At 24.9% G+C, this 21,317-nt stretch overlaps 1 protein-coding gene across 1 annotated transcript in view; it reads right to left on the bottom strand.

The window, feature by feature from the left end:
• The window catches only part of LOC134837884 (ras association domain-containing protein 9-like), a 37,916-nt gene that overhangs the window by 5,186 nt on the left and 11,413 nt on the right, over positions 1-21,317 (bottom strand). Inside the window, exon 2 of the mRNA XM_063853276.1 lies at positions 5,480-5,837. Within this exon, the coding sequence (XP_063709346.1) occupies positions 5,480-5,837 (358 nt within the window). The remainder of the gene's footprint in view (positions 1-5,479; positions 5,838-21,317) is intronic.

The following is a 21,317-nucleotide window of genomic DNA, read 5'->3' as shown; positions in this document are numbered from 1 at the left end:
AAATTTTTAATAAATAATTTAATAATTAATTTTTAGTAAAATAAAATTATATTTTTAATTAAATTAAATTTAATTAAAAAAAATAAATTTTTAAAAAAATTATATAAAAAAAATTAAAGCAAATTTTTGCAAATAAATTTAAAAATTATTAAAAAAAAAATTGCTAAATTAAAATTTTTAAATAAAGTTAAAAATTTAATAAAAAATTTTGAAATAAATAAAATATTTTTTTTTTAAATTTTTTAAAAAATTTTTTTTGAATTTTTTTTATAATTTTTTTTTAAATTTTTTTTAATTTTTTTTTATAAATAAAAAAAAATAAATAATTATTTTTTATTTTATTTATTTATTTTTTTTTTAGAAAATCATCATTTTGCAAAAAAAAAAAAAAAATTAAACGATCATTTGATATAAATAAATGCGATTCCAAACAAAATCAAACAGATGCGAAAGAAGCAAAATACAAAAAAGTAAAAGGATTCATTAATCATCGAAACACTGACAGAAAAGGTCATTGGAGTGTGTCAGATGGCATTGGGTCAAGCGGAGAAAGAGTGATAGATGATGGAACATTTCTCCACAAAAAATATTTTTAATTTCCTCCAAATGGCGGAAAATTTTCTGGAATTGACCAATTTCCTTCAATTACATCCAAAAATGGGTTACAAAACGTTCATTGATGCAGGTAATGACTTTTAACCTATTACTCAATAATTTTTGCTGACACAATATGACACTAATCATCGTCAAGCAATCGTGTTCCTTTCACTTTATTTTTTTTTTCGTTTCTTATGTAAGTTCAATTTAATAATTCGGGATGATAATGGATCCATTTATAAATTTTCTTCCCTTTCCCATTTTTTTTTCCTTCAGACAAACCTCTCATTATAATAATTTAAAGTAAAAAAAAATATTTTTTTCATATTTTTTAAAGAAATTTATAAAATAATCTTTTTCATTGTTCAACAAAAAAAAAGTGTTCGAGATTCATGGCGGCACCAAACATCCTTCACGTCGCCCGGGACAAAGAAAAAAGTCTTCAAATGCCACATTACCGCACTTGCATTGTTAGACTTGCAAGAAAAAAAGTTCATTATTGCATAATAGTTGTAAAGTAACGTGCAAAGAGACGAGCGGCGCGGCGTTAGTAGCATGAAAAAAAAACACGAAGAGATCGCGAATGTAAACATTGCAAAAAAAAAGTTTGAGGCAAAAAAAGAACAACATGTTGTGCCATCATAATAATGATAATAATAATAAAAATAAAAAAATAAAATAAAATGAATGAAAAAAAATGCTTTATGGTAAAGTAACGCACAGCAGTAACGTTATAACAAACAATGAAAGTTGATATTTTTATTATTAGGAGCGACTTGAGATGAGTTTTGCATTAAATGCGGAGTCGAGGGTGTCATTTTTATTTTTATGAATCAAATGGAATTGATATTTTATTAAAAAAATATTTTTATTTGAATTTTTAAAGCGTATTTTAAAGAAATTTAAATTTTAAAATTAATATTCTTTTTATGAAAAATATATTATTTTTTCTTTTGAAAAATCAATTTTATTTTTAAAAATTTTTAAATAAATTTTTAATTTTTTTTTCAATTTAAATAAAAAAATAATTTGAAAGGAATAAAATTAAAAAAATTTTAATTAATTATAACAATTTTTTTTAAATAAAAAAAAATATTAAATAAAAAAAAAATCAGATAAAAATTTTTTATTAAAAAAAAAAAATTAAATAACAATTTTTTTTAATAAAAAATAAATATTTTAAACAATAAAAAAAAAAAAATTATTAAAAATTATTAAAAATTTTGTATAAAAAAAATTAAATTTTAAATTAAAACTAAATTTAAAAAATTAATCATCATGAAAATATTAATCAATACTTATAGAATTAAACAAAGAAAAATATTTAATTTCTATTTTTAATGATTTTTTTCAGATAATTAAAAATTTAAAAAAAAATTAAATCAAATCAAAATAAAAACTTTAATTTAACTTTAAAAATAATTAAAAATAAAGTTAATAAATAAATTAATGTTAACTGTAAATTCTTAAATTTTAAAATTATTTTTTTTATTATATAACATTTCATTTTTAATTATTTAAAAAAATTTTTGATTTCAAAGTTAAAAAATTTATTTTTTTTTAAATTTTCTGAAAAAAATTTATTAAAAATAGTAATTAAATAATTTTCTTTGTTTAGTTTTATAAGTCAAAAAATTAAAAGTTTTAAACCCATTTTAAGCTTATTTATTAATATTTTCATGATGATTAATTTTTTTAAATTTAATTTTAATTTAAATTATAAATTTTTTTTAAATTTTAATTTTTTTTTTTTAATTTTTTTTAATTAAATCATATAAATTAAAATTAAAAAAAAAATATTTTTAATTTTTATTGTAATTTGAATGAGTTGAATTTGTAAAAAAAATAAAAAACATTTTTTTTTATCTAAAAAAAAAATTAATAAATAAAAAAAAAACATTTATAAAAAATAATAATTTCCCTTAATAATATTCAAAAAAACTGTTTAAGATTCACATACAAATTCAACTACTGTCATCATCAACATAATAAATGTTCCCTTTTTACGATACATTTGCATTGATATGAAAATTAGAAGACGAAAAACGAGCCTGGCACAATCGATGCGACGCACACACGAACAAAGTTGAAGCTAATATCGCAAGTTTTATCGATTGTCTTTTATATTTGAACAAAAAACGAGCCTTTTGTGTTCATCGGAATTTCTATTCATATTTTTGTCTCTATTCTAATGGATCCCAGCTAATTCTGAATTTAATTCAAAACCAAAGTTCATACATTAAATATAAATATGTGTGAGTAGTTGGGGGAGCCATGAATGGGCAAAGTTCAATAGCATCGTTAAAATATTATAATAGTCTCGCCAAAAGAAAAAAATTATAGTTTCAACTTTTACTTGTGTCACTCTATTTGTCGTCGAGGCGCGCGATTTGCGTTGGTGTCTCCTCGCATTTTATTTACAAACTAAATTTAGTGTAAAGTTTGATGAGGTTGTAGTTTTCGTTTTTTGCGTTTCATTAAAATATTACGATGATAAATTAGCATTTTCCTCCATATTTTATGTGTTTCCCTCGAAAATGACTTGCACTAAAGCGAAATTATTGCACGTGCAACGTTAATGTGACATCACCTGAAAGACAATGGAAAAGGTAGAACCACAAAATAATCAGTACACCGTTAACATAATCATAATAAGGCTCACGTGGCTTACCACAAATCTCATTTCCATATCATTTCGTATCGCTTTATTAGCTGCTTATCCCAAGTACACAGGTTTTGCTCAGGCACGAAGAGTCACACACACACGTTTATGTTGTAATATTATTATTATTATTGTAAACAGTACATGAAACCGAGGATGATGTCGAGCAACGGAGACGACATGATAATAATAATAAATAAATAAGATGTGATCCTTGAAGATGTCTCCTTTTTTTTGCAAGGCGATGGAAAGTTGGTAAGTACTTTTTTTTAGATTTATTTTTTTATTATTTTTGTAAGGATTATTTTTCTTAAAAATAAATTTTTAAATTTTTTTAATTTTTTTTCAATTAAAAAAAATAAATTTAATCAAAAATAATTTAATTTTTATTTTAATTTAATTTTTAATTAAATAAATAAAATATTTTAATTTATTTTTTTATTAATTTTTTTCACTTAATTTTATTTAATTTAATTAAAAAGAATCTAATTTTTATTTTTTTTATAAAAATAATTTTAATTCTCAATTTTTACTTTACTTTGATTTTAATTACTTTGAGTAAATTCTTTTTTTTTGTTAATTTATTTTTTTTAATTATTTATTAATTTATTATTTATTTATTTTATGAATATTTTTTAAATTAAATTTTGATGTTAAAATTGAAAATATAGTAGACTCAAAAATTTTTTTCAAATTTTTTAAAATTTTAAAGTTTTTATATAATTTTAATTTTTTAATTATCGTTTTTTAATCAAAAAGTACAAAAAAATGTCAAAAATTTTATTTATCTTTAAAAAATTATTTATAAAGTGAAATTTAAAATATAAAAAATAATTTTTCTATTTTTTGATAATAAAATTTTTAATTATTTTATTTTATATATTTTATTTTTTTTTTATTTTAATTTTTTTTATTAAATATGTATTAATTTATTATTTATTTTAATTAGTTTGATTTATTTTTTTTATTAATTTAATTTTTTTTATTTTATTTTTTTATTTTTTTATAAAATTATTAATATTAAAAATATTAAAGAAAAAATTTTGTTGATATCAAAATTTAATTAAAAAAATTAATAATAAAAAATAAAATAATAAAAAAATAATTTAACAAAAAAATATCAAATTAAACTTAAAAAATTATTATTATTTAAAAAAAACTTTTAATACTTCAAATATTATCCAACTAATCCAAACCAAGCAAAAAATTTAACGATTTTAAATAAAGATCATTTTTGGCGCGAAAATCCGCCATTTTGAATCTCATTTTATCCTTGATCTTTTTCAAATTTCATAATTTCTTCTTTCAAGTGCGACACACATTTTATTTACATTTTTTACTACAGTCACTTAAATAGTTCAAGTTCTTTTAACGAGAGTAAATGTATAGATAATCAAATCATTTACGCATTAGAAGTTATACATATTTTCCTTCTTTTCACTTTGTGGCATGTTACGTTGCCATGACTTGTGATCATTACTGCGAGATAAGGTTTCATTTCCTTGTCTTTCATTTTATCAACTAATGAACTTATTTAATTAACGACTGTAAAGTAAGTAGAACGATGGAAAAATAAAATATGTTAATTGTGAAGTAATTGACATAAAAGACTGATTTGCTGTTTAAGAAAGAAAAAAATGTTCTTTGAATAGAGAAACTATGGATTCGCGTTGAAATGAAGATTTAATTTGAAAAATTGAAATAAAATGAAGACAAATAACGGAATTTGTTTCTCTCATAATTTTCTTATTATTATTTTTATTATTTATATTAAAACATTTTGTTCATAGAGAAAAGTATTTTTATGTAATTTAATGGGCGCTTGGAGCGCAAAAATGTAAGAAATTGCAAAAAAGTTGCATTTCAAAAGGCAAGTGTATGTTTGCCGCACTGTACTCTGTGCTACACTTTTTTTTCGTAAAACATCAGATAAATTAATAATTTTATTGTTAAAATGCATTAAAGACATTACGAGTGCGCACAGCAATAACAATAATGTAGAAATTATATTTCTAACGATTTAATTTGAATAAAGCTGTTTTTTTTTGTGTCTCTCGTAAAGTCGTTACGAAAGGAATTCAAGCAAAATTGCATTTTAACCTCATTTAAGATTACTCTCGAAAAAGTTTTTAAAAGTTTTCTTGCTCAACTTGTTTCAATTCAAATTCCAAATGCAAATTAGAGATAAGATATTCAGCGAAAAATTTTAAAAAATCTTACCTCTTGTTGTGCTTTACCCCAAGCATTCCATATCTTAAGTATATTCGTTCGTCCATCGAGTACTTGTTCAACTTTCTTCCATCGTTCCGTGATGACGTAATCTTTGGGTGACTTTGAAGCAAATTCAGGTTTCCCCTTGACACATTCGTCTTCAAGCAAAGCTTCAACTAAATCCTGACAAGTTGTGTCACTCGTAATTCCCGAAATATATCGCTGTTCATTGTTAACCCAAACAGGAATCTCATCGCTGTCTGACGAAAGATCTGCTGATGCTGAAGTCGAACAAGATGAAGTCTCGTCGTCATCATCATCTTCGAGATTTTTGCTATTGGAAATGTTGCGACAAGCAATTTGGTGTCTGTAAGAGAGAGAATATTGATTAATATGTGACATACATTCGAGAGTGGTAGGCGAATAAAAAAATGAAACTGATGTAACAATTTGCTGAAAATAAAAACGATCTTGTCATGTTCAACAATCGTGCAGAAGGAAGAAAGAAAAAAAAACTTGTCTACACACCTTAATAAAAGTGATTCTTCGCATGTAGTTTCATTACAGCAACAACAACAACAAGCAGATTATCAAACTAACATTTTTTTTTGCTTTAAATCATATTTGATACATTACATGTTTGAAGGCGGGAACAATATTGTTATTACGTTATAAGACTGGTTCTGAGAAAGTGGGTTTTTTTCACTTCTTCTTCTTTTTTTGCAGTTTGGTTAAATAGTTAGCGCTAAAGACTGATTATAGTCTACCGATGGCGCATGATTCATTATTTCTTTACGGAATTTCATAATGTTGTGTTTTGTTTTCAGTTTCAAGAAGATTTCAAAGTTGATGTGAATTATCTAATTCGTCTTGATTTCTGTTTCATTGGATTTTTATATTGGAATAAAAATTGCTCCGTAAAGGTAAAGTATGTGTGTCTGTCTGTTACTCATTGAAAGAATAAATAATTTAACTTTTTTTTTCTTTTACAGGTTAGGTTTACTCCATAAGTCAATCAGATGTATTTAGGTAAGTTTTATAAAATTTAAAGTATAAAGAACAGAAACTATATTTTTGTATATTGCATTTAATGCGAAAAATTGCAAAAATCAAGTCAATTAATGATCATATTGAAATTGAAAGAACACTTAACTGCCAACTGAGGATTGTTATGGGCAAAAAACAAGCCGAATTTGCAATCAGATAAATTTGCTCCCAACATGACAACTTTGATAAAAATATTAAATTGTGCAGCTACCTGAAGATTGTATCTAAGCCATTTTCGAAGGAACTCGAGTAAGAGTTATCTTACAAACTGCTGGATTTGACACAAATAAGAAGTATTAAGCTTGTTGTTGCTCTCTTTGGTTTAAAATCTTGAACAAAACGAACGTGTTAACTTTTCGCTCTGCATAAGAATATTTTACAAAGATTATCACAAATTATCACTTAATAAAAGGAAAAAAATAAAAATCAGCTTCTGAGAGACATTAACTCTGAACAAAGAAGTTTTTCTTGTTTAAAGCCATGTTCAACATTTTTTAATTAAATATAAATTAAACTCAATCTTAAACTGCGAAATTTTTATATTATGAAAAATACGCTCACGTTCTCATCCTTTAATTTTTTACAAAAGGCTTTAAATTTCCTAAATTTTTCTGTTAACCTTTGTTAACGTCACTTTTTAATTAAACGTATCGTCTCTTTAACTGATCCAAAGTCAAACAGAAACGACCTTCAATTTAATCACTTATTCAACCACAGGACTTTGCTAATTAATCTTTTAAACATTCCAAATGCCAAATCTTAATTAATAGATAACTTTTCAAGGTCATTTCCTTTTTGCCGGAAACGAACAACATTCATCGCCATAAGTTCAGCACAAAGTTTAGTCAGCTAATGATCCTTTTCATGTCTATTTTGTCGAGTTGTACCAACAAACTTGTACAAAAAAAAACTTTTTTTTTACACTTTCTCTGTGTTTCTCTGTGCGAACAAGAGTTGAAATGTTTAACGATTCACTTCATTGCACAGATTAATTAGTGAAATTCTTGTTACTTTACATTTTCTTTTCTTTGAAACGCGTCTCTTGGACTTTTTAATCCATCTTGACAGTTCTTTGCCGAAAGAGCAAAATTCATTTCACGTTTTTTTTAGCTCGCGAATTTTTTGGCATGTTCTGATTGTGCATGTATAGCACGCTTATAATTATTACATGAATAAAAATTATTGCAAAAAACGTGTCAAAAGTTTTTGTCTCAAACTGTATGTGGGAGGACATGAGCGTATTTTTCATAAATATATCTTACTCGTTTCGCTCCAGATATTTCTCCAAATGATGACCCGCGTTCTTCAGCACGTTCCAACTGAGTGATGATAAATTTCTTCTACATAACGGGATGCCATTCAAATTTACATACTTTTTGTGTGTGTCGAGTTGAGTTTGTTGTTATTATTATTGCCATAATCCGCTACAAACATTAAAAAAAGACCACGTTCAACAAATTAAAAATGCTTAAAGGGTTTGTGGATGCTTTTTTTGTTGTTGTTTTTGGTACATTCTTCTTAATTATTAGCAGCTAGTCAGTATCCTGTTGACTTGATGCGACACGATGCTTTGGGTGAAATGATCCAATTCATTTTAATTTTTCATGTCACGTCATTCGTGAGACAGCGCGCACAAACCAGACAAGGAAGAGCGACAAGAGGACAAGGAAGATTAACGAATAAATTGTAATTTTTTATTATTTTTTGTTGTTTGTCAGGATGGAAGATGAAGATGGAATGGAAAGTTGAACGAAGAAATGAACATTTAAATGCAAATGTTTGACTCCTTCTAATTGATGGGCGGTTATGACTTGAACGGAATAATCAAGTAGACGCCTTTCTACCACAAAAATTAATTATTTTTTCGTGTTTTTAAATATTTTTATTATTTTTTGAAAAATGATGAAACTTTCTTTTTTCTTACTTTTATGACCTTCAGGAATCTTGAGATGCAAGTTTGAATTTTTTCGCCTACTTTCTTCGTAATTTACTTTGTAAAAATGTTACAAAAAGGGACGTCAAACTTTTTCGGTATGAAAAGAAATGTTCCTGAACATTTTTTGCTCATTTTTTCTTCTTTCTTTTTTACAAGAAAATCATCAGTACAGAACATTGTAAGAAAAAAGTCTAAACAATACACTTTTAGAGGTCAATGCCATTCTTCATGAATAGTGTATAAAGCCGCTCGCAGCATTATTATATCATTAAAGCCATTAACTGTGTGTTTTAGTGCTGTTTTCCATATAAACCATCAACATTTCATCAATAATGGCATATGGTTCATGACTTCTCGTACAATCTTTGTAGACATTTAGTATACATAATTATGCATTATTTTCTTAGGTAGCTCACGAAAAAGAAGAAGTTATTGTTATTACTCGAGACTTTTCAAGTACTTTAAAAATTCTATAAAAAAAATTTAAGAATTAAAAAAAGTTCCGCACACGTGAGCAGAACATATCAGAAGAGGAACGCGTGATGACTGAATATAATTACTATTATTTACAACCTTAAGCAGTACTACTTGTCTTTAATAATTCAATCGCGCTGAAGCATAACCGAAGAACAATATGAGTCTTAATTTATTCAAAAGAATGACCGAGAACGAACTTTCAAATGGATGACTTTAAAAAGTCATTACGCCATGAAGTAGAAGAAGAAAAACATTTTCTTTGATCGCCCAATCAATCAATTTCTTCTAGCTGCAAATCTATTGACAATAACCTAGTTTCGTTTGTTTGTTCTTAATTGTATTAATTTATTCGAGTCATTGGTTAAGTAGCACACAGCAAAGTAGCCGATGGCGATTATAATTTAACAAAGAAGCAAATCATCGAAAGCAAAAAAAGACACCAAATGCGATTAAAGCTCTTCAAACTCATCAAATGATACTTAATAATCATCGTAATAACAGACGGTTTAACGAGTCAAAAGGCGGTTGTACCGTTTGATTGTTAATTGCCGCAATATGTTTGTATTCTATTGTTTGTTTTTTGTCTTGTCTTTCAGGAAATGTTTGAACAGTTTTTTTGTTGGAGTTTGAAGTTGTGGTTGCAGGCAAAGATGAGCTAAACGAGTGATGAAAAAGTTTGGAGCTTCAGGATGGTTCAGATAAGTTTTTATTTTTTTGAAAATTTCAGCTGTCGAGAATATCGACGAGTTTCAATGACACAAATTTGAACATTGACGAAATTTTAACAATCGATAATATTGAGTTAAAGATCAAACGTTTGCTTATTGAAAGAAGTAACGAGTGTTATCCCATATCGTTATTAGTTAATTTGGATTAAAATTGAAATTGGTATAAATGGACAAAAAAAAACCTTAGCAGAGTTAAAATTTCACCTTATGGGCGAAAAACGGGTCAGATTGATCTTTTAAGAAATCACATTGACCCCTCAGTAGTCAAATTGATCCCTTAAAGGAATTTTCTGATCCCTTAAGGGTTCATTTTGATCTTTTAAGGGTTCAATGTGATCCCCTTTCGAGTTGGTTATCCGCAGACCAAAAAAGTTGAACCTTCAAGAGATCAATTTCATCCCTTCAAGAGGTCAATTTGATCACTTAAGGAATGAAAATGACCTTTCAAAAGATTCAATTTTTTGAGTCTACGGATAACTGACTTGAAAGGGGATCAGGTTGATCTCTTAAGATCAGGTTGATCTCTTAAGATCAGGTTGATTTTTTAAGATCAGGTTGATCTCTTAAGATCAGGTTGATCTCTTAAGATCAGGTTGATCTCTTAAGATCAGGTTGATTTCTTAAGATCAGGTTGATCTCTTAAGGGATGAAATTGACTCATGAGGGTTCAACCTGTTCCCTTAAGGGATCATTCTGACCCGTTTTTCGCCCATATGAAGTTCATTTGGATTAAAAATAAAATTGTGAAGACAAAAGAAAACCATAGCAGAGTTTCATATACAAATTGAAAGTTGAAAGATTGTCAACATCTTATTTTATTCCAAAAAACCTATTTACAAAAACATCAAAATAATTGCTGAATCGAATATCTCGGCAGCAACATGAGTATGACTATCATTTCGTGTCATCGAACCAATTGACACCCCATTAAAACATTCAAAGTGTCTAACTTGCAAATACTTTAACGTTAACGACTTCCTCAATGCTGATGACGATTCACCCAATATACAAATGTATATCTCTCTTTGCTGTCTCTCTATCTCGACAACTACATTGTAAGCATTTTGAACCATACAACTGCCATTTTCCATCACATTGAAATTGTATTCCAATTTCCTGATGTGTGTTATTTCATGTTAAAATCTTTACATTCGATTGCACATTATTGAAAAAATAAGAACTTGAGATTGCAAAATATTTTGTGTGTCTTCTTAAAATGAGAGAACTTTTTTTTGTGTTCAATTGAAGTACGAAAGAAAGAGTTTATAAAAATGTTTTTCTATGGCAGAAGAAAATAAATCTAAATATTGACTTTTTACAATTGATTTACATGAATTGTTATTTTAAGCCTTGGCAATACAAATAAAATATTTATCTTCTTATAAAACCACAAAATATGCGATTGCTGATGCTGCAGGGAAAAACAAATACTTCGAGAGAGAAAGAAAGAAAGATTGAAGTCAGAATGCAATCAATCTTGTTGTTTTTCTTCCTTTTATAAATATTTCCTTATTATTTTTTTGTTCGTTGTTGAAACTTACAAAAGATTACTTTTTTTTTCTACATCATGAATTTTTTAATTTTTCCCGTCCTTGAACTGGAAACTAAACACAAAACGATCAAAGAAGCTTTTTTGTTGTAATAACAATGATTACGACATCGCACCCGTTAAAGAGTGTCATTGTGCTACTAAACACGGGAAACATTTAAAAGGTGTTACACATCTAAAGCTGTCATTTAACACAACAATTTCTTTCAAGTTGTAATTTTTTTTTTTGCTTCTCTCAATTCACATGTTATTAAAAAAATATAATGACACAAAATGTTGTAATAATAATAATGATAGTTGTTCAAGATAGATTCAAGTAACAGATCATGCCTAACCTAACCACAAATGTTGTGTCACTTCTTGTCGCGATCGTTTTTAAATAAGGCAAAGGTTTGGTTTATTACTTCACTTCCGAACCCATATCTATGAATCGAGTCACACGTGAAACTAAGAAGCAGCGAAAGACGATGATTAAACTAGATAATAATAGTGCGGTTTTGTGGTTTGTGTTTGCTTATTAATCAAACAGTGGCTTTGGTTGAGATTAAAACGGGAGAAAGGTAGACAATCTAGAATGTCGCGTGGGAAGAAAGACGAAAATTGACATAGAAACCGTGAATAACAAAGATTTGTTTTGTCTATAAATTTTTTAAAAATAAATTACAGGTTTGTTTTTGAAAAGTTGGGGAAACATTGGTATATTTTTAATTACAGCAAAAACAGTAAATATGATGCAAATTATGTCACTTTCAATTAAAATTAGCTAATTCGAGGAATAAGTAAATGTATCAAAAACAGGTAGACAGTTTTCTGAGTAAAGCTTTGACCTGAAGTAATTGTTTTAAATTTTGTTTTTCAGTTTGAGTTTTTAATTTTTTTTTTGTAAAGTTGTGAAATTTAATTTAATACAAAATAATTTTTGTTTCAGGAAAACAATTTTAAATATAAAAGGAAAAGTAAGTAATTTTGACCTGATAACATTTTTTTTAAATTAATCCAAATCAAATTAAATTAAATAAAATTTTTTAAAAATTATTGACAATTCCTTGTTGAGCTTTATTATTTAATTTAATTTTAATTCAGGTCAGATAAATGAAAATTTTTAATTCTTTCAACGTTTCGTTAATTTATTTAGAAACTTTTGGTATAAATTTTTACTATCTTTAAAATGTGAATTTAAGTTGAAATAAAAATTTTTTTTTATGAAAAATTTTTGATAAGTGAATTTTTTGCACAAAATTTTCTCTTAAAAAAAATTAATTTAATTTATTTTTTTTTAATTTAAAAAAAAATTCACAAAAAATATTTTAATTAAAATTTTTATTTAATTTTTCTTATTACAAAAAATATTTTTTTAATTAATTAATTAATTATTTTAATTAAGTTTTTTTTAATTTAAAAAAAATCACAAAAAATATTTTAATTTAATTTAATTTATATTTTTAATTAATTTTAAAATTTAATTAATTAAAATTTTTAATTAATTTTTTTTATTACAAAAAATATTTTTTTAATTAATTAATTAATTAATTTAATTAAGTTTTTTTTAATTTAAAAAAAATCACAAAAAATATTTTAATTTAATTTAATTAAATTTAATTAAAAAAATTTTTTTTTTTTTTATATTTATTTTTTATTTTTTTTAATTAATTAATTTAATAATTTTTTTTTTTAAAAAAAAAATTTTTTTAAAAAAATATTTTAATTTAATTTAATTAAATTTTTAATTAATTTTAAATTTTTTTTTACAAAAAATATTTTTTTTTTTAAAATTATTTCAACTTGAATTCACATTTAAAAAAAAAATTAATAAATTTTTCAAAAATACTAAAAAAATATTCCTGAAGATGGTAAATAAAAAACCGAAACGTTAAAAGTAAGATTTTTTTTTCATTAATCTGACTTGAATTAAAAATAAAACATTTAAATTTAAATCTAAAAATTGAATTTTTAATTCTTATTAAAATAAAAATTGAATTTTTATTTTTATTAAAATAAATTTAAATAATTTTTTTTCATAAGAAATATTTTTAACTTAAACTCTTCTTTAAAGAATTTTTTTTTATAAAATCATTAACTTTTTAATGCCTCATAGATCACTTCAGTAGACCCAACATTCCGTTGAAAATCAAGCACTGATTCATCATCATCATCAACAACATTCATTGTTGTTCATTCCCGAAGCGATTTACTTTCTTTTGAAGTTAATGCGCGCAAAATTTACTTAAAAAAAAATATTTATTTGAATCTCTTGAAACCAAATACAAAAAAAAATGCAAAAAAAAACACTTAAAGATATTTTTTGTTCGCCGTCGTCGTTTCGTTTTCATCATCAATAAATTGATACCCCGAAGCTGATGTGCGCCAACTTTTTTTTTTACATATTACATTTCACGCATGTATCGGGCCTCCCATCAACGTCATCATCAGCGGCGGGCGTTCGTGTTAAAATGTGAATAAATGACCTCGTTAACTTTGAACTTTTTTTTCCTTTCCATTTATTTCATGCGTTTTCTTTTTGTTTTGCGAAAGATTTTTTTTTTTCAAGAAGTTCCGACAAGATAAACGACGACGTATGGATGTGTGGTTTCGTTATAAAGTAATTTAGAGCACGATATTCGACTTTAGCCGTTTTTTAATGTGAAAAATTTTCGCAAGCTATTATTTAATATTTTTACTATGTTGTTGTTCTCCGGTTGTTTGCATAAGTAATTTTTTGTTGTCTAGTTGTTGTAATAATGATGACGGACGATATTATTGCATAAGTTTCCGCGGAAAAGAAGCAGAAGAGGCAATAACAATAATAACACCCGCGCGCGAAATAATGAAGTTCAAGGAATTTATTTCTGTTTATTTTAAATAAATCAAGAAGCTCTTCATTATAATTTTTTTTTAAAAATACGGAAATAGAAGAAAAAACAGGAAAAACTCAATTTGTGCGATTTTGACTTAATTTAGCACAAAAAAAACCCATAAAAAGTCCAACAATGCACAAAATAATAAAAATAAGAAATTCATGAGCAAAGAATTTAAATAAGAAAAAAAACGAGAAATGAAGAAAAAATGTATACAGACCACCATCACAACTGATGATGATGGTAAAAACGCGGATAAGCACTTTATAAATATCATAATTATAAGGCGGGCATCACAATGGAAGAATATGCATGAAATGCTGCGTTGTTAAATGCATTTTTTTCTTTGCGCGATCGAAAAAGTGAAGTTTTTATTTTTTTTTCTGATGAAAACGAAAGAAGATGAACGAAAGTCATTTTTTTTGTGTAAGTTGATGAATGTCAAAAAAAAAATTTTTTTTTTAGGTCAAAGTTTAACTTTTTAAAAAAATATAAGAAAAATTCCTTAGAATTTTCTTTCAAAGCTCCAATAAAATTTTTAATGACAGAGTCACTTGAATCAGTTTGAATGAAAAAAAAATGGCGCCATTTATGTTAACGAACTTGTTAACGATTCCTTCTAATTTCGTCAAGTATGCCGCCTAATTGACAAGATTCCCCATTATGAGCCCTTTTCTTGTTGTGAATAATTTTTTTTTAACAACATTCATTTACATTTAATAATAGAGGCGCAATTTTTTCCGTTTTTTTTTTTCGTTCTTCACCAAAACCGAACAATGAGACAGAAGCTTTGTTGTGCTCGCAGTAATTGGGTGAAAGATTTGGTATAAATTTCCATTACAACAAAAAAAAAATTGTTCAGATGAATTTATTATAATTTAACTTCTAGACACTTTTCAGACGGCGTTTTTATTGAAAATCGAACCCATTTCCATTTTAGGCGCCTGTGATCCTTTTTTTTCTTTATCGTGATAGAAATTTGTACAGAAAAAAAATGAATTCATTTAAACGAGATACAGTAGCAATATAAGCAGAAACGTGAATCAATGAGCAAAGGAGAATCGCGTTAACAACAAATTTATCCGTAAAACATAATTTTTGCCTCATTGATAAATAAAGATATTTGCGTACCGCGCCGATATTTTTTTCTGTGTAATTTTGTTAAATTGGTTTGATTTTTTTTTAATGTCAATCTGAAGATGAGATCGCATTTTAAGTAAAAAAAAAAATTCTAAAAATTTATTTTAATTTTTTTTGAAAATATTAAAAATTTTTTTTAAATTTTTATTTTTTTATTTTTTAAAATTTTTTAAAAATTAAAATTAAAAAAAAATAATTAAAAATTTTTTTAATTTTTTTAAAAAAATTAAATTAAATTCAAAAAAATTTAAAAAAAAATTAATAATAAAAATAAAATATTAAAAAAATATTTTAAAAAATTTTAAATAAAAAAAATTAATTAAAAAAATAAATGAAAATTAAAAAAAAATAATAATTTAAACCAAAAAATAATATTAAAAAATTATAAAAATATAATTAAAATAAAAATTTTTTATAAAAAAAAAATCATGAAAAATTAAAAATAAAGAAAAATAATTATTTCCAGGATTCAAAAATAATTTTCAAAAGTAAAAAAAAATCTCAAAAATTAAAAACAAAAAATTTAAAAATATCAAAATAATTAAAAATATGACAGATTTCAAAATTTTCATTAAATTTTAATTGTAGTAGATTCTGTAATTTTTACTCATTAATTTTTTTTTAATTATTTTTTTTATTTTAAATTTTTTAATTAAGTAAAAAATTACAAAATCTACTAAAATTAAATTTAATGAAAATTTTGACAGCTGTCAAATTTTTTTTTATTTTTTTTTTTTGAAATTTCAACAGAAAGACAATTTTTTCTATTTTAAAATTTAATTTTTTTTAAAAAGAATGCCTTTCATAAAAAAATTCAAGTACATTGGCTACTTATCGATTTAAACTTTTCTCCCCTCTTAATGATCTTTCTTTTCGTTGCTACCTCGCTACTTTTTTTTTGCTGAATTTCGCCTCATTTCTTTCATAAAAAGACGAAAAAAAAGTTCGATAAGAAGAATCGCGCGCAAAAAGGGAGAAGACAATCAAAAAACCATCGATTCTTATCACGATTGAATACAAATTGACCATGCTTAATAATAATCTTGTTGTAACACGGCTGCTGTTTGTCTCCTGTTCTCTCATGCTTGTCTTTCATTCTGTTTTTCTGTTCTTTGCTTCTGCTCTGTTTGTTCTTCTTCTTCTTCTTCTTGGGTTTCAGAAGAAATCGCGAAACATAAAAGGAGATGCAATAACATAAATTTTGCTCCTACGCGCGCTTGTTTTAACACTTACTACCTGTGTCTCTCGCACTATTTTTTTTTTATGAACGACAACAAAGTAACATGAAATAAATTAATATTCGTTAGTTAAAATTTAAATAACAATTTGCTTATCGAAAAATCGGACTAATATGTCTTTAGTGAGTTGCAGTGTGAATAATTACACTGAGGATCAATTTTTTTGTTTTTATTATTTTTTTACTTCAGGTTTTTTCGACAATTTTTATTAATATAATTTATTTTTTAATATATTTTTTTTATTTAAAAAATTAAATAAAAATTTTAAATAAAAAAAATTAATTTAATTTTTAATTTTTTATTAGAAGTAATTTAAATAATTTATAATCAAATTTTTTCAATTAAATAAAATTATTTTTTTTTTACAACTTTAATTAATTAAAAAAAAAATTAAATTATAGATATAAAATAGTTGGAATATTTTTTAAATAAGAAAATAAAAAAAAACATTAAATTTAATTAAAAAATTTGAATTAGAAGCAATTAAAATAATTTTTAAATCATATTTTTTTTTAATTTTTCAAAAATTTTTTTAAAGAAAAAAAATATTTTTACGAGAACTATAAAATTATTTTTATTTGATTTTAAAAATATTTCTAAAAATAATTTTTTTTAAAATTTAGAATTTTTAGAAATTTTTCTCTTTTTTTGGAACATGTAAAAATAATAATTTCAATTTTAATATTTTTAATTTTTTTAATTAATTAAAAAAAAATAATAATTAATAATTAAAAAAAATATTTTTTTTAGATTTTTTTTTACAATTTTAATATTTAAATAATTTAAAAATTTAATTAACAAAAAAAAAATACAATTTTAATAATTTTTTTTTGTTCCTCAGTGTAAATAATTCAAGATATGATAATTTCGTGTGATAAAAATAAAATTTACATTTTTTTCGATCCCTCTCTCTCGGTTTGAAGGCGCAAATTATTTGATTGATTTACTTGCACCGCCGCATCGTTATTCAACGCCCCAAAAAGGTGCCTAGACGATAATTTTTGTTAAATTTTATTGGCACATTCATTGGTCATTTGTGCCGTCAGCAGCTAATTTGACATTATCATAAACGGTTTGTGGGTTTGTTTGTTTGGTCATTTGGTATAACACTTAATTTTCGTTTTTTCTCCTTTTTTTATTTATTGCGGTCTGGCGAATTTTTGTCAATTTAAGCGAGATTTATGGGAACGACTTATATAATTTCGAATGCAGTCGTTATTTAACATTTGAGCCGCTTATATTGATCGAATTTCGCCAAAAAAATAAAAAGTTGAGCCATAAGCCCATTAAACTCATTAAACTTAATGGATGCACCAATTTTGCTCGATGAACTTTATCGTTATTGATCAGCAAGACAACGAACGATGGAGAGAGACGAAGAAGAAACATTGGCATCTCATCATCATAAATCTTTATTACAACAAGCATAAAACGCGTTTTCACTTTCGTTGACTTTTTTTTTGATGTCATGATTTTTTTTTTGAAAGAAATTTTTACGACATTTCAAAAAATAAATCAGAAGAAGATAATTATGGCGCGCGACAATGAAAATGCCTGACGAACAATGCAACGTCGCTAATTTATGAGAATAATCAAGAAAAAAGTTACACAGAAAATTACTTATAAAAATTTGTCTGATGATGCGGTCAAGGCATTGAAATGCCCCTCAAGGAAAACAAAAAAAAATAATTCTCATGATGATGAACTAAACTTCAAGTTCAACACAAAGCAAAATATAATTATTCTGCGTTTGTTCATGCTTTTAAAAAATTTTACAAAAAAAAAAAAAAAAAAAAAAAAAATTGTGGACAATAATCGACACTTACAAAAAAAAAAAATGAAAGCGATATTGGGGAGAGATATGCAAATTTTTTGACAATTCTATCCAACTTTTGCTTCTTTTTGTAAAAAAATTACAACAAAAGAAAAAAAAAATAATTATATCATAAATTTATTCGAGTTACAACAACAACAAAAGATCAAGAAAGTTTTGGGTTTCTTTCTATTTTGAGCTACTCGAAAAAAAAAATATAAAAAAATAAAAAGAAAACCGGAAATAAATTGAGTAGAAGAATTTGATGCTGAATAAATTTTTGGGTGCTGTTGTCATTTTTATTTTTTGTCTGTGCGTGAAAAAATTTATTGCTTATTTATTTCAGTTCATAAACCACATAAATTGACAATCATGCAAACAGAGGCTTATCTAAATGTTTTTTTTCACATATTTCATTTTTTTTATTTATTTTTGCACAAAAAATAATTGGAAAAATTTTCATCAATCAAAATTAAAACGATTTTTTTTTTGTTTATTTATCCTGAAAAAAATTTTTTTTTTTCAGATTTGATCAATAACTTTATTTTATAATAAAACTTTTATTAATATTTACTGAGAGATCAATGCCAAAAAAAATTTTTTTTTTTAATTATGGAAAAAGGTTTCATATTTTTTTTTTGGTTGCAAAAATTTATGAAACTGACAACTTGAATTATTTCAAGTGTAAATTTTTTAACTAACCAATGGATTTCATGGAAAGTAAACAAGTTCAGGACAAAAACAGGACTAATGAGAAAATGTTTGTAAAATATGTAATTATTTATGCAAGGAACGTTTGAATCCGGTTTTTTGAAATGAACAATGAGAGAAAGCAATATAAATGTTAATTTGTTTGAGTTTGGTTTTTCCGACTCACAACTGATAAAGAGCATTTTCCTTTAAAATTGTTGTTGAGCACAATTAAAATTACTAAAGGAGAAAACTTGTCGGTTTCACAGCAGAAAACCTACAAAGAAATCGGTTTGACTCGAATAGTAAAAATTTTCTATTTTTTTGCCATTTTTCATTCTGTGAGAGATTCCATTCCAAATCAATTCTACCTTTTTATTCAAAAAAAAAAAAAAATGTACGGCTGCACACCTTTTTACAACTATATCTGTGCCTTCATTGATTTAATTTATTCACAATATGCAAGCAACATTGTAACCGGCAATTTCCATATGGCGAAGAATCACTTTCAAGTCTCTTCTTTGTTGCAAAACATTGTCATTTTATGGCGTCTATCGCGCTCAAAGACACCTGCTTGCTAAGGTAATTTCTCGAGCAACGGGTCTTGTGCATGGGATTTTGCATCGTTACGAATCTTATGGGAGATTTTTATCGAAGTTTAGGTGATTGTTGTCATAAAAGAGTGACAGAAAACACGACGCGCCTTTTTAAAGAAGTGATGGAAGAAAAGAAAAAAAAACAAGAAATCGCCAAACCTGCTTTTAATTTACTGACTTATTTAACTTACATTTCATGGAATTACTTATGTTAATAATAATAATGATGATCATCATGATAGTTGTAGTTAACGTATTTGTTGTGTGGATAAAATGTAAGGGAAAATATCAAAATAACTTGTCTTTTTTATACAAATCAATAACTATTCAATTTATTCATGTTTCATTCATATGAAAAAGATGAAAGGCGTGTCGTGATGAGAATTGGGGGGTTAACGTAAGCGCATTTTGGTCTCTTGAAATTTTTATTTTTAAATGATAAAATTTTTCATTATTCCAAAAACAATTTACGTTCATATTAGGTGTTTTTTCAAATCTAACTTATTTTTTCTTATAATTATGACTTGTTTAATATCTACTATCTCTAAACAACTAAACTTAAATTTCTTTTTTAAAGATATCTTATTTATTGGTTGTCGCATTAGTAAGTATCGAGTAGAAAAGCTCGAGGTAATCAAGAATTTTGTGTCGATGGCTTTTCATCTTCTCGAATTGAATTCTGACTTTTGCATAAAAAGACTTTTGATACTTGACTTAATGGGAATCTCTTCTTTTAGCTGAACTTTTTCCAATTGTTGTTTTTAATATAATTTTATTAAGTAGTATCCTTAATGTGAATAACTTTTGCCCATATATCGAATGAATCTGTTAAATTTCGTAAGCTTAGGATGAATCTTTCTTGGAGTTGGATGTCTACTTTAAGAAGCAAACTTAAAATGGCCTGTTCCTCCCCTTTACATTGGCCAATTATTGCAATACAATTCGAAGACATGTTGAAAAGTAGTAAAGTTATGAGTTGCTTCCAATTTTCTTTGCTTCTTATTAGAGACTCTAAAGTCGATTGAATTAATGTTCTTTCAAGTAACCTAAAAATTTCATAAAATAAAAGTTAAAAATTAAAAAGTTATAATAAAATTAAAAGAAAACTAATAAAAATAAATCTAAATTTTTAAAAAAAAAAAATTAAAATTTAAATTTAAAAAAAATTCAATTTGATTTATCAAATTTAAATTTTCACTTCAAGAATTATTTTTTTCTTTAAATTTTTTTAAATTAAATTTTAATTTTTTAATTAATTGTTTTATTTTAGTTATCTAAATATATTTAGCAGGGTCAAAAAAAACTTTCAGTCAAAAAAAATTAAAATTTTTTGCTTAAGTAAAAGTCACAATTAAGTTGACTTTTGACTTTAAAGCTAAAAATAAAAGCCAATGAAGTCAAAAAAGTCAAAATTAAAAGCTTAATTTTTCAAAAAATCGAAATTTTTTTATCAAAAATTGTTTGAAATTCAAAAAATTTTAAAATTTTTTGAAAAATTAAGCTTTTAATTTTGACTTCGAAGTCAAAAGTCAACTTAATTGTGACTTTTACTTAAGCAAAAGCTTTAATTTTTTTTTTGACTGAAAGTATTTTCGACCCTGATATTTAAAGTATAACAGACAGACCCTTTCTATCCCTTTTGGAGCACATTTTCCAATCGGAAACGCCACAAAAATAGTTACTTATCCCGATATTATGATCATGACAAGTAAAAAATATTTTTATTTTCTTGTTTCCGAAACTTGTTATCTCGAGACAAGTGAACAAATCGGACTAAA

The sequence above is a fragment of the Culicoides brevitarsis genome, chromosome 1 (assembly GCF_036172545.1).
Source record: "Culicoides brevitarsis isolate CSIRO-B50_1 chromosome 1, AGI_CSIRO_Cbre_v1, whole genome shotgun sequence".
Taxonomy (NCBI): Eukaryota; Metazoa; Arthropoda; class Insecta; order Diptera; family Ceratopogonidae; genus Culicoides; species Culicoides brevitarsis.
The sequence above is the reverse complement of the archived record's forward strand: the minus strand, read 5'-3'. Positions and strand labels throughout refer to the sequence as shown.